The sequence below is a fragment of the Ictidomys tridecemlineatus genome, chromosome 9 (genome assembly GCF_052094955.1).
Source record: "Ictidomys tridecemlineatus isolate mIctTri1 chromosome 9, mIctTri1.hap1, whole genome shotgun sequence".
NCBI lineage: Eukaryota > Metazoa > Chordata > Mammalia > Rodentia > Sciuridae > Ictidomys > Ictidomys tridecemlineatus.
The window spans coordinates 65,032,613-65,046,166 of NC_135485.1; the positions used below are offsets into that span (position 1 = coordinate 65,032,613).

The 13,554-nt window shown below is 37.4% G+C and overlaps 1 protein-coding gene across 2 annotated transcripts in view; it reads left to right on the forward strand.

Annotated features, from left to right (window-relative positions):
* The window catches only part of Cds1 (CDP-diacylglycerol synthase 1), a 67,732-nt gene that overhangs the window by 15,932 nt on the left and 38,246 nt on the right, over nucleotides 1-13,554 (forward strand). For both annotated transcript variants that reach the window (XM_021735940.3, XM_005339303.4), the window contains exons 2-3: nucleotides 1,532-1,659; nucleotides 10,779-10,875. In XM_021735940.3, the coding sequence (XP_021591615.1) occupies nucleotides 1,532-1,659; nucleotides 10,779-10,875 (225 nt within the window). The remainder of the gene's footprint in view (nucleotides 1-1,531; nucleotides 1,660-10,778; nucleotides 10,876-13,554) is intronic.

Genomic DNA, 13,554 nt, shown 5'->3' on the forward strand with positions numbered 1-13,554 from the left:
TGTAGCTGTGATAGACCTCCTAGCGTGGCTCACTGATATGAGGGACTGACAGGTTCTAGAAGATGTTCTGTTTGGTTGCTTATTAGTTAACATCTCTCTGTTGAAGTTGCTTTGGGTCCAGCTGATGCTCAGTGGCCCAATGGGTATTCAGCATATCTGTTTCATTTGTCAGCTTTGGTATAATAACACATTCCATTTCATAATTACTTAATGAAAAGTTGCAGCTGGTAAACTAAAGTTTATTGTTGCTTTGTGAAAACTGAAAATACTCCCAAAGGCTAAATTTTTTTATTTGATAAGCTAAAATTTCGGTTGGTAAGCTACTCAGTGAGGCATTAGAAGACTTGATTTAATCATAATAATAGCGTACCACTTATTTGAATTGACTAAGTCCTTGGCATTATACTATTTTTTTCCCTTGGCATTATAGTAAAGGCTTTGTTTTATAAACCAGCAGTTAAAAGTGGTGAAAAATTTCCCAAAGCTTTGGAGCTTATTTATCTGGGGCTGAGTTTGGATTGAGACTCCCCAATGTTCTGAATTCCTAGCCACTTTTATCCAGGATTGTTTGTAGCCCAACATTCTATTCAGTGCCCCATCTTCTCCTCTTTGCTTCCTATGAATATTCTCCTTCTATTCTATCCCAGTTCTGTGCCCTTGCTCTGATTTTCCCCTTCATAAACCACTGTCTTTACTGAAAGCTGTTGGGTGGGGGAGCATGTGGTGAAGGGAAGATGGTGTGGAAGAGGGGAGGACATGGGAGTGGTGTTCACCTCCAAAACAGAACCTTAGATGACATCTTTGTTTTTAAACTTGTTTTGAAATTTGTCAATTACCAAATGTCATATTTACATCCTTGAAATTGTACAGTGACCACTTTTGTGTAAAGGCTCGGAGCTGCTGCTCTCAGCACACACTCACAGCTCCTGTATATGCATGCTTAGATGTCAGTTTGGGTTTCAGATAACTTCCAAAAAAATCTTTCCATTAAAGAAAACACTTTTGATCATTGTTTACCTGCCACTAAAACAGAATAGTAATGTCTCTTTGATCTACTTCATTGGAATTATCTCTTTAAGATCTAATAAAAATGATGGAAGTTAAAATGCTTAAATATGTGTAAAAGTCTATGCCTGTATAAGATATTCTTCCTACTGTTGATGCTTTGATTGCCATCAAATGAAAAAAAGGGACTATGAACAGCTGATTAAAATCTGTATGAAAATAACACTTTGTTTCCTTAATAAAGCAGCAAAACAATACATATTTGATTCTTTCAATAAATTTCTGCTTTAGAGAATATATGAGCTTTTTTATTTCTTTCATTTACGTTAATTCCTTTATATTGAGATTTTAAGAAAGATAAACTTTCCTAATAATAAAGTATAATGGCACTTGAATATTTAAGATAATTTAGGAGTTGTTTGTTTCAGATTATATAACACTGAGCAATAAATGAATGCATTGGCAGGCATGTGCTTTAAAACAACAACTATTTTACAAACTGATTTTCATATTTATTTACTTTTAGGAAACAGATATTGATGACAGATATGGAGATTTGGATTCCAGAGCAGATTCTGATATTCCAGAAATTCCACCATCCTTAGATAGAACCCCTGAGATCCTGAAGAAAGCTTTGTCTGGTTTATCTTCAAGGTATGATTGCAGGAAGACAAATATGCCTTGGTACAGAAAATAAGCTTTGTTTACCATTGTCTGTGTAATAAATATGACATTTTGTAAGTTGGGGAACTATAAGAGGAAAGCCCTTCCTTATAACCACTTAATATGTGAGGCAGTCCTAAGTGCTTGATGTACATTTTTTTTCTTTTTGCTGAATGTAAAGTTACCATATAAAACTCCATAACACTTTTATTTAAAAATGCTATTGAGGACTGAGGATGTGGCTCAAGCGGTAGCGCGCTCACCTGGCATGCGTGGCCCTGTTCGATCCTCAGCACCACATATAAACAAAGATGTTGTGTCCGCCGAAAACTGAAAAATAAATATTAAAAAATTCTCTCTCTCTCTCTCTCTCTCTCAAAAAAAGTATAAAAATGTTATTGACTACAAAATTTCAGATAATTTTATATTGCCTTCCAATATATGCTTTAGTGATATGAATTATAAAACTTATAAAAGCAAATCCCAGCAACTTGGGAGGACAAGACAGGAGTATTGCAAATTTGAAGTCAGCATGGGCAACTTAGCAAAACCTTTCTCAAAATAGAAAATAAAAAGGGATGGGTATTGTAGATCCCCTGTGACTTCAATCCCTGGGAAAAAAATTTAAAAATCAAAATAAGTATAAGACTTATCCAAATTAAAATATGAAATGTTACATAGAGACATAGACCAGTGTTTCACCAACATTTTTGACTGTGACACACAGAAATACATTGCATACTATATTCCAAGAGACACATAAGCTTGTATTTTACCTGCAGCAGAAATGTAATGAAGTATTTCTTTCTGGTACTGTGTGTGATGCCCTGTTATTTCTGTTTGATTGTGTGTGTGTGTGTGTGTGTGTGTGTGTGTGTGTTTTACCAAAAAGTGCTGGATACAACTTACTTGATTTTACTACCCATAGGTCATAATTTGCTGTTTGAAAACTACTGGTTTTATCATTTTTTATAAATGTAATATGAGTTTTTCTTGCTTTTGTGGGTTGCCATTCTGAGTCTGACACAGACTCACAACACAGATAATTTCTTTGATCTCAGAAGGTGTCAGGGCTTCTCCCCACCAGCAAGCAAGCAACGAGTTCTTCTGTGGACCCCAGCAACGTATCTTTTGATCCTATTCAACTCTGATGTTGTCTGCCTGGAGAGAGCAGCAGATCTCATAGGTTGAGATCTCAGTTCCATAAGATTGACCCTATTTCAGACACTAGTCATTAAATCTGAGCCTCTGGAACTTAAGACCAATCGGCTACATATTGTGGTTCCCTTTTCAGGCTGAAATAAAAAAGCTCACAGAACTCAGGAAGACACTTACTTACCTGTGCCAGTTTATCATAAAAGCCATTTAAAAGGATTTTAAAATAAGCATCTAGATGAAGAAATGCAGTATGCAGTCTGGAAGAATCCTATGCACAGGAGCTTCCATGGCCCTGGAGTGGGGGTGCACCACTCTCCGGCATGTGGATGCATTGGTGTTTACCTTCCTGCTGTGCAGAAGCCCTCCAGACCCTGTCCTCTTGGGGTTTTATGGAGTCTTTGTACAGGCAAGACTGAAACACGGACAACTGCAAAGAAATGTAAGCAGGTAAAAAGGGTCTAACACTCACAGACTGATTGGGGAAACCTAGCAAGGCCCTTCTGTTCAGATTATTCTTGACTTTCCCATGTAGCATTCATTCTTCCAAGGTACGGGTCAGGACCCCTTCTGAAACGGGGGTCTTGTCATCTGCTATTGGACAAGATAGGTCAGAGAATTTCTTTATGGCCAGCTCCAAGACAGATAGGTGAAGGAAAATTAGAGCATATTTTTAGTTTCTGTGACCTGCTTTCAGGAAAAGATATTTTAATTTCTATGGCTTGCCTTAGAAAAAAAGGAACAGGTGAAAGGAAGGCAGAAGAAGGCCCAGTGTGGGGATGGATTTGACTTTCTGAAGCCTGCTTTCGAGTACTAAACTGCCCTGGCATTATTCTCTTCTGTGGGAGTATGAGCTTGGAACTGTGGTCAAAAGCCAAAATATATATATCATAATGTCATAGTCATATTAGAATAAAGTAATTGAATGCATAATTTTTATATTTTTAAACCAGTAGTACAAATCTATGGTCTTTTATTAAAAACACGAGTATGATATTTATAGTTTTTGTTCCCAGTTGTTTTCATGATATAGTTCAGGTGTACCTTTGCTTTAAAATCTCATCAGAGCTATCTCAGATGTGAACACTTATAGTTGACGTTTTGTAAGGATGATGCTGGATTTCTCTGTGTCATTAATATAATTAGATCTTCCTTAGTAATTATTTTTTTTCTGTTATAAAATACCAGTAACAAATAATAGCAGCTAATTTTTAAAAAATATTTTTTAGTTGTAGATGGACACAATACCTTTATTTTATTTGTTTATTTATATGTGGTGCTGAGGATTGAACCTGGAGCCTCACACATACATGGCAAGCACTCTCCACTGAGCCACAACTCCAATCCCTATAGCAGCTAATTTTTATTGAACATATATAATTTGATAGGCAATGCTCCAATCACTTTACACATACTGACTAATTCATTCTCATGCCTTCCCTGTAACACAGGGGTAGTCTTACAGCTAATTTGTACATGAGGAACCTGAGATTCAGAGATCATAAATATATCAAGGGTCTTGTGGCTTGTAAGTGGTGGAGCTTCATTCTGAGCTCAGGCAGTGTGGCTTTAATGCCTTTGTTTTTACCTGTGCTAATTATGAGAGGATTAGTTCTTAAAGAAATGAACAATAGATAATACAATAATTTCAATCTCAAGAAACTTCTGTACAAAGATTATAGGAATGTTTTAAAATATTTTCTATACATTTTTTAGTCTCTTTTAAATCTAATGACTAAAAAGAGACTGCCATGCAGAAAATTAGAATTTGTAGATACATAGGATTAAAAATCACAATTATGTGAGAAATTTACATGAATTCTAAGGAGGAAAAGCCCTATAATCCTCCTATCATAACTTGGATTTATATTACTTTGGTATATACCCTTTGAAACTTTTTCTTGTGCATCAAGTGTATGTGTGTATAATGTAGAAATGAGCTCATACTGTTTTCTGCCTTGCTGTTCTCATTTTAATTTGTAGTATTATTAGGAGCAACATTTCATATTTTTAAATATACTTCAGGACCTTCATTTCTTTTTGTGCAGTGCTAGAGATAGAGCCCAGGGCCTTGCTCAGGCTAGGCAAGTGCTTTCCCACTAAGCCACATTCCCAGCCCACTTCAGAAACATTTTTAGTAGCTTCGTGACACATTCCATCGTATGGCTGTTGTCCAGTTTATCCAGCTGAGCACCGAGTGCTGGGCATTTAGTTTGCTTTTGAATTTTCATGATTAAAAACATCTCTGCATTAAACATTTTGCTTTGTAACTAACTCTTTTTAGAATCCATAATTATTGCCTGAGGATAAAATTTTTTAAAAATGAAATTACTGGGGCTGGAGTTGTAGCTCAGGGGTAGAGCACTTGCCTAGCACACGTAAGGCCCTGGGTTTGGTTCTCAGCACCACATATAAATAATAAAAATGAATAAAAATTTAAAAAAAGGTCCATCAACATATATTTGTATCTATCTATATCTATCTATCTATCTATCTATCTATATAATGAAATTGCTTAGCCAAGGTTTGTGCTCATTTTTAAGGCTTTGTTGTATAATGCCAGGAGGGCCTAAGTGGTCTTCACGCACTTGGCAAGTTGCCTCAGTCCATTTCGTGACCAGTGTGTAGGTCTGTGCACCGGCCAATTAGGTTTTTCCCTCTATCCCTTAGTGGATGTCTTCTCTGGCCAATGTTTGGTAGTATATGGAAATACTTTAGGTTGTCACAAGGTAAAGCCCTACCTTCTTGGCAGCTGGTGGGTAGAGCCCAGAGATGCTGCTAAGTGTCATACGGTAGACTCTCTTGACAAAGAGTGATCTGTCCCACAACATTGCTAGAGCTAAGGTTGAGAAACCCTAGAAACATCCAGTTGTAGCCTTACTCATGCTTCTAAACTTTCTAATACCATCTTCTTTCTCTGCTTACTTACTGTCCACTTTGGCCAGAGGTTAGTGGTAGACTTTCTCCAAATTCCTACTCTGTCTGATGGCCCACCTGTTGGATACTGTTCATTCCTCAGGCTGCCTCTGGGTTCTGATTATTGTGAACTGCCTTCCCAATACAGGTTCTCAATGACTCATGATGCTTGTGTCTTTACTAAAGTAATTAAAAAAAAAACCTTTCATTAACTTTTGAAATAAAAGCCAACTACTAGTTATAATAACAATAAGAATGAACAATGTGTGTAACTACTTGAGATTATTACTTTTGTTTGTTTGTTTTGTAGTGCTGGGGATTGAATCCTTGGTCTTGAGCAAGCAAGCACATTCTCTTCCACTGAGCAAACTCCCATCCCTAAGATGATAACTGTTAAGGATGATGCTTAATTATGTACTCATTTCTAGTTCATATGGGTCCTGAGGACATGGAATTGGAATGAGATCCTCAGAAACAGTCATGGGTGGTGGTTTGGTGTGATGACTTGGACTTAAAATTTAGGCTTCCCCTGATGTGATCATTGTAATATGGAAAAGGAAATGGAGAATTTAAAATTCTGAGCCAGACTATACTTTTTTTTTTTTAAATAGGAGTGATTCCTGCCTTCCACATAATTACACTTTATTGTGAATCCAGTGCTTCTCCTTGAAAGGTGACTTTTGGTTTGTACTGTGCTCTGGTTTTAATGTGATTCTCAAAGTTCACATATAGAAAACATAATCACAAATGAAATAGTGCTGGGAAGTGAAGCATAATAAGTGGTGAAAAGCCCTCATGAATATATTAATGTCATTATCATAGGTCTGGGTTATTTATCACAAGTGAGCTTATAAAAGTGGGTTTGACCCTCTCTTGACCTCTTGCCCTTCTACCTTCCATCCTGGGTCAATGTGGTAACCTCACTAGATGCTACACCTTGATATTAGACTTTCTAACCTCCAGACTATAAGAAGCAAAATAATCTGTTCTTTATAAATTACCCAGTTTTAGATATTCTGTTATAGTATCCCAAAATGGACTAAGATACATTATCAATGAATGTTTAAGTATGTGTTAATCTTTTATGTGTTTAACCTTATATTAGATATTCTTGGGAAATTTAAGGCAGAGTCATTTAAATTAAAATAAGAGAATTAAATCTTTGTTCTTATTGAAAGAGAGGAATTTGTGGGGGGGGGGGCGCGGAGGAGATATGTCCATATTAAAAAAGACAACCAGATAGAATGTGTTCCTTAAGGGCTTAGGTTTTCGGTTCATTTTGGCATGATGTGAATAGAGTAGGTTTCCTATTTAAAATCTCTGGTTCTTATCACCTGCCATTGTCTGAAGCTCAGAGCTGGACATAAGAGCTACCTGGACTGAGCAGCACCCCTCCAGGGGCTGATTGCTGCTGCTTCTGCTACGTCCTTTTCTGTAGAAGTTAGTCTTGCTAATTCCACATCTGAGATTCAGTCATAAGGAGGGCTAAACATGTTTCCAGGTTTCATACAAACAGGAAGGATTATACCAGTGGCTGGCTTATTTTTCCCTGTTTATCTCTGACTAGCTTTGTGACTTAGCCCAGTTTCTAATCCATTCATTAATCCACAGTTATGACTATAAAACTAAATGGAACCTTTCTGCTATTGCACTTTTGACTCTGTACCCATTTTTAGTTCAGCCCCAAGCTTATATCTCATGAGAAATGTATGAATCTCTATAGTTTGTTAAACAGCAGAGGGAAATAAAGTGGGTTAAGTTAAATTTGAGTCCCTTGTGAAGCTGGAATAAAAGTACATGGATTTAATGTTGTTTGCATTTTACATCTTTGAGTTTAGCAATGATGCAGTGAAAGGGTTATTTGAAAAAGAAGTTTTTAAACTACGTAGGAGAGTGATTGAAAGCAAGGGATGTAATCAGTATCTTATAAACGGATGAAATAAGCTAATATTTCTGTTATGAAAAGGGAACGAGAATCCATGCTTTAAAATACATGTTACTATTACTATATGAATCAAAATGTTTTATAACAATTTAAATGCTCTTATCAGTAATTTAAAAAATCATAAAAATCTTAAAAAAACACCAACAATTTTAGGTTCAGAAATATAGGTACATTCAGATTTTTTTGTTGTTTTTTTGAGACACGATCTCACTATTTTGTCCATACGATCTTTGGATTCCTGGGTTAAAGGTATCTTCCCACCTCAGCCTTTCCAGTAGCTGGCACTGCAGGTGTATACCATCATGCCAGGTTTTAGAGATTATAAGATGATTCAGATACCATCATCCATGAATTAGACTCATTCTGGGTTTTACATATAGCAGCTACTACATTTTTTATGACATGATCACATAAGGAGTGATATTATTTGTAGAGTACACTGGAGATGAAGCCTGAGGCTCCTGGTGGTGGTGGTAGGAGGTGGGCAATTAGGCATCCCTGGGCCAATAGCACAGGGTTGAGGGAGAACAGTTCTCAGTACAGCAGGAGCCAGTGCCATACCAGCAGGGATACTCTTCCATGAGGAACAAAGAAAGGCTCAGGGATAAGAAAATACTTTTCCCCAACTCCCATAAATCAAAGGCATTTCTGTTTATCAGTGACAAATTCTCAGAAAGGGAAATGAGGAAAACTACCCATTTACAATAGCCTCAAAAAAAAAAAAAACAACTTTGGAATCAACTTAACAAAAGAGTGAAAGATCTGTATAATGAAAATTACAGAACCCTAAAGAAGTCAAAGAAGACCTTAGAAGATGAAAAGATCTACCTTGCTCTTGGATAGGCAGAATTAATATTATCAAAATGACCGTACTTCCAAAAGCACTATACAGATTTAATGCAATTTTGATCAAAATCCCAATGACATTCCTCATAGAAATAGAAAAAGCCATCATGAAATTCATCTGGAAAAATAAGAGATCCAGAATAGCTCAAGCAATCCTTAGCAGGAGGAGTGAAGTAGGTAGCATCACTATACCAGACCTTAAACTATACTACAGAGCAATAGTAACAAAAACAGCATGGTATTGGCACCAAAACAGACTGGTAGGCCAATGGTATCAAAAACATGCACTGGAGAAAAGATAGACGCTTCAACAAATGGTGTTGGGAAAACTGGAAATCCATATGCAACATAATGAAATTAAACCTCTTTCTCTCACCATATACAAAACTCAACTCAAAATGCATCAAAGACTTAGGAATAAAACTAGAGACCCTGCATCTAATAGAAGAAAAGTAGGCCCTAATCTTCATCATGTGGGATTAGGCCCCAACTTCCTTAATAAGACTCCTGTGGTGCAAGAATTAAAATCAAGAATCAATAAATGGGATGGACTCAAACTAAACTGAAAAGTTTCTTCTCAGCAAAAGAAACAATCAGTGAGGTGAATAGAGAGCCTACATCTTGGGAGCAAACCTTTACCCCTCACACATCAGATAGAGCACTAATCTCTAGGATATATAAAGAACTCAAAAAGCTAAACACTAAAAAAACAAACAAATAAAAAACAAATAACCCAATCAATAAATGGTCCAAGGACCTGAACAGACACTTCTCAGAAGATGATATACAATCATTCTACAAATATATGAAAAAATGTTCATCATCACTAGCAATTAGAGAAATGCACATCTACTCCAAGATTTCATCTCACTACAGTCAGGATGGCAGCTATTATGAAGACAAACAACAATAAGTGTTGGGGAGGATGTGGGGAAAAAGGTACACTCATACACTTGCTGGTGGGACTGCAAATTGGTACAACCACGATGGAAAGCAGTATGGAGATTTCTTGGAAAATTGGGAATGGAATCACCATTTGACCCAGCTCTCTCTCTCCTTGGTCTATACCCAAAGGACTTAAAAGCAGCATGCTACAGGGACACAGCCACATCAATGTTTATAGCAGCACAATTCACTATAGCTAAACTATGGAACCAACCTAGATGCCCTTCAATAGATGAATGGATAAAAAAAAATGTGGCATATATACACAATGGAATATTACTCAGCAATAAAAGAGAATAAATCATGGCATTTGTAGGTAAATGGATGGAGTTACAGAAGATAATGCTAAGTGAAATTAGCCAATCCCCAAAAACCAAATGCCAAATGTTTTCTCTGATATAAGGAGGCTGATTCATAGTGCAGTAGGGAGAAGGAGCATGGGAGGAATAGAAGAACTCTAGATAGGGGACAGGGGTGGGAGGGGACGGAAGGGGGCATGAGATTAGAAATGATGGTGGAATGTGATGGACATTATTATCCAAAGTACATGTATGAAGACACAAATTGGTGTGAATATACTTTATATATAGCCAGAGATATGAAAAATTGTGCTCTCTGTATGTGTAGTAAGAATTGTAATGCATTCCACTGCCACTTATAAATAAAAATAATTAATTAAAAAAGAAAATACTTTTCCTCTTATCACAAAAAGCAGACAGCACACTTTAAGCATGAGAAGGAAGTGTGTTTGGTCTGTCCTTATTCTCAGTGATCAACCTGTTAGATCGCAGGAACCTTCATTTCACCAAAATCACTGTACTTTCCAGTTTCATTTCTGTATTATCCTTTCATTACTTTTTCTCTTTGATAGACCATGCTCTCTACACCATATTCTTAAATAGCTACTGATTTTTTAACCTACTATCCCAAAGGACTGAGCATCATCTTTTCCTAGGGCTTTTGAACCTGACTGGTCTCTCCCTTCATGTGATCTCTGGTAGGATGTATGACTTTCACAGCCAGATTGACCACCTAACTCTCTAACCTCATGACTCATCCCCATTCACATTTAACAAAAATTTCTTTCCTTCTCTGGCTAACATAATCTCAAATTTTAATTTAGCTCTTAGACAGTGGCTATTGTTAGTACATAAAGTGAAGTAGGGTATCTTAAGGAATAATTAAGAAAAATTCTTAAGTTTAGCAACTCTATACTGAAACCACACTAAAAAACTTTTAAGATATCATTAAATACTTTAAAAGATATCATTAAATACTAACTTTATTAACATTTTCTTTGTAGGTGGAAAAATTGGTGGATTCGTGGAATTCTTACTCTAACTATGATTTCAATGTTTTTCCTGATCATCTATATGGGATCCTTTATGCTGATGCTTCTTGTAAGTGTTTGACATTTTCTTAAGTGTCTCTTGCTCTGTTTTTCAGCATTTATATATGATTGACGTAATTCCAATATTTCATAAAAAAGAAGGTAATCCATGCTTTGTTAACAGCAAATTTAGCTCCTTTAAGCATCTTCTAGGTCATGAATGGATTTGGGCTAATCATTTCTGCCTGTAAATAGCCAGTGTGTTCAATCAGAAGAGACCAAGTGTATTTCCATGTGTTCAACATTGTGCTGAGTGTTAGACCTGACAGAAATACACACACAGCTTCGGCATATATATGATTATAGCTAGATCCTTGTCTCCAAGGAACTTAGTGCAATGGCCAAGACCTTTAGATAACCATTGACTAAGTACTGTGGTAAATAAGTGGGATAAGTCCAATGAGAACATTATTAGAAAAGCACAGTAAAAAAGCATGTAGTGCAGTCTGAGGGGAGGGATGGAAGGACTTCCAGAGTCCTGGAGACTAGACAGGGAACGTGTTATGGTTTGGATACTAGGTATCTTCCCAAAAGCTCAGGTGGTGATGCAGGGATGTTCAGAGGCGAGGTCATTAGATTATGAAAACTGTGTCCCAAATGGTGGCTTGATCATGTGGTAGATTTACTGGGTGGTAACTGTAGGCAGATAGGGTGTGGCTGGAAGTAGTTCCTTGGTGTTGTGCCTTTGGGGTTTATATGTTGTCTCTGGTACCTTGATCTCTCTTTGCTTTCTGCTTCCATGAGCTGAGCAGCTTTCCTCTGCTACACCCTTCTACCACGATGTTCTTCTGCCTTACCTCTGGCCCAGAGCAATGGAGTCTGACTGTAGATTGAACCTCTGAAACCATGAGCCAAAATAAACTTTTCTTTGAGATGTTTTTGTCAGGCATTTTGGTCACAGTGACAAAAAAGGTGACTAAACAAGAAGACTTTCCAAGGTGGGGACTTTATGGACAAGGTGTGAAGGTAGTGGGAGAACATGGTGTGTTGCAGGATCTGAGGTTGAACATGTGGAGGGAGCTAGCGATGGGACTGCAGAGGCCAGGAGAAGCCATTCTAGGAGTCTGGGTTTTCGCTGTGTATGAGAATCCCAACGGTTGAAGACAAACAGTTATTTTGAGCTCATAATTTGTTTAATAAATGCTTCCATGATGCCTGCTGTGTGCCAGGTTTCGTGCTGGTTCTGGGGTATAAGGAAGAAGGTGATTATCTCTGCCTTCATGGAGCTTGCTACCTACACTTTAAAGAATTGGTTGTAGATATGTGTCTCTATCTATATCTGGTTGAAAACTATGATGAGCATTTGAAATAAAGAATAATACTATAAGAACAGAGAAGGAGCTAGGAGACTCTACGAAAGCATTGTGCCAAACACAGAGAACTGTGATATACATGTTGAATAGGAGTAATCAGTGAGGTGAAGGGAGGACCCTAGAGGAAGATCCTCATATACAGAGGATTGCTGTGTATCTCATTGTGGTGGGCATGAGGAAAAAAGCATTTGTTCAACTAATTTATTATGTACTTTCAGGGTGCTGAGCATGGTTTGGCAGTGAATAGTGAGAGTATGCTCTTGGGATTGTGCACTGTGTACCTCTTCATTATTGTTGTTGTTGTTATTTAAGGTCTGCCCTCCCAGTGCATGCCTACCTGCACACAATCCCAGGCATGCAAGCCCCCTCCTTCCCTTTTATTATTTTCTTTATCCATTTCTTAGCTAATTTGACCTCTTTCTGCATACTCACCTCTATTCTTTCAATGCTCTTGCCTACTTAAAAATGCATGTACCCATGTACCTTGTCTTCCCAACTCCATGCTCTATCCTATTTGTAGATGATAAGCTTAAGGGCAACATGATAAAAGAGTTTTCCTTTTATATTATAAAAAAATAAGTCTTCAAGTGAAAGTAGAAACAACAACAACAACAACAAAAACCTCATGAAACAATGTGAATTGGCTCTCGAAGGGCTATAACACCTCTTTTACACTTTCTTCCCTCATTAATTTTGTACTTCCTTGGGGATATCAAGGAAATGAAAATGAGTAAGAAATTACTTTCATAGTTCTATTAATTCTCTGGCGTCTTAAAGAAAACACTTTTTCTAACAAAGGAAAAAGTATAATGGATAATTGAGAGGCCAGAATCAATGTGAGGGTAGAGAATGCCAGTTTGAAAGCCAGATAGGCGTGTGTGGGTGTCTGGTGAGATTGCTGGAGGGGACCTCTAATTCCTAGTTTTCTGAGTCTTTGAATCTTTGAATCCAGCAGTAACAGGACCCCCCTCAGGCTTGAAAACTCAGGCATTTAATTAGCAAGTCTGTGGAGAACAGTTGGCTGTATGATGGGTGTATTGGACTGGGGAAGAGTGGACCTGGGACCAAGTGATGTCAGGGGCTCAGTAGGGCTTGGAGGCTTAAAGGAACCTTTGGGAACCCAGCATTCTGCCAGAGTGGAGAGAGTACTATGAGCAAAGTTCTATATGGCTGGATACCTTAGAGAAAGGTGCTTTTCCTTGAGTACTGGGCCTTTGAACCTGGAAAAATGAATAGGGATCAGATCCTGGAAAGGCCTTGAAATGATATGTGAAGACGTTTGGATTTTATTTGGAAAGCACTGAGGAGCTACTGAAAATATTGGAGATGATTTGGCCCATTAGAGGATCTATAGAAGAAAATTTTGATCTGAGATA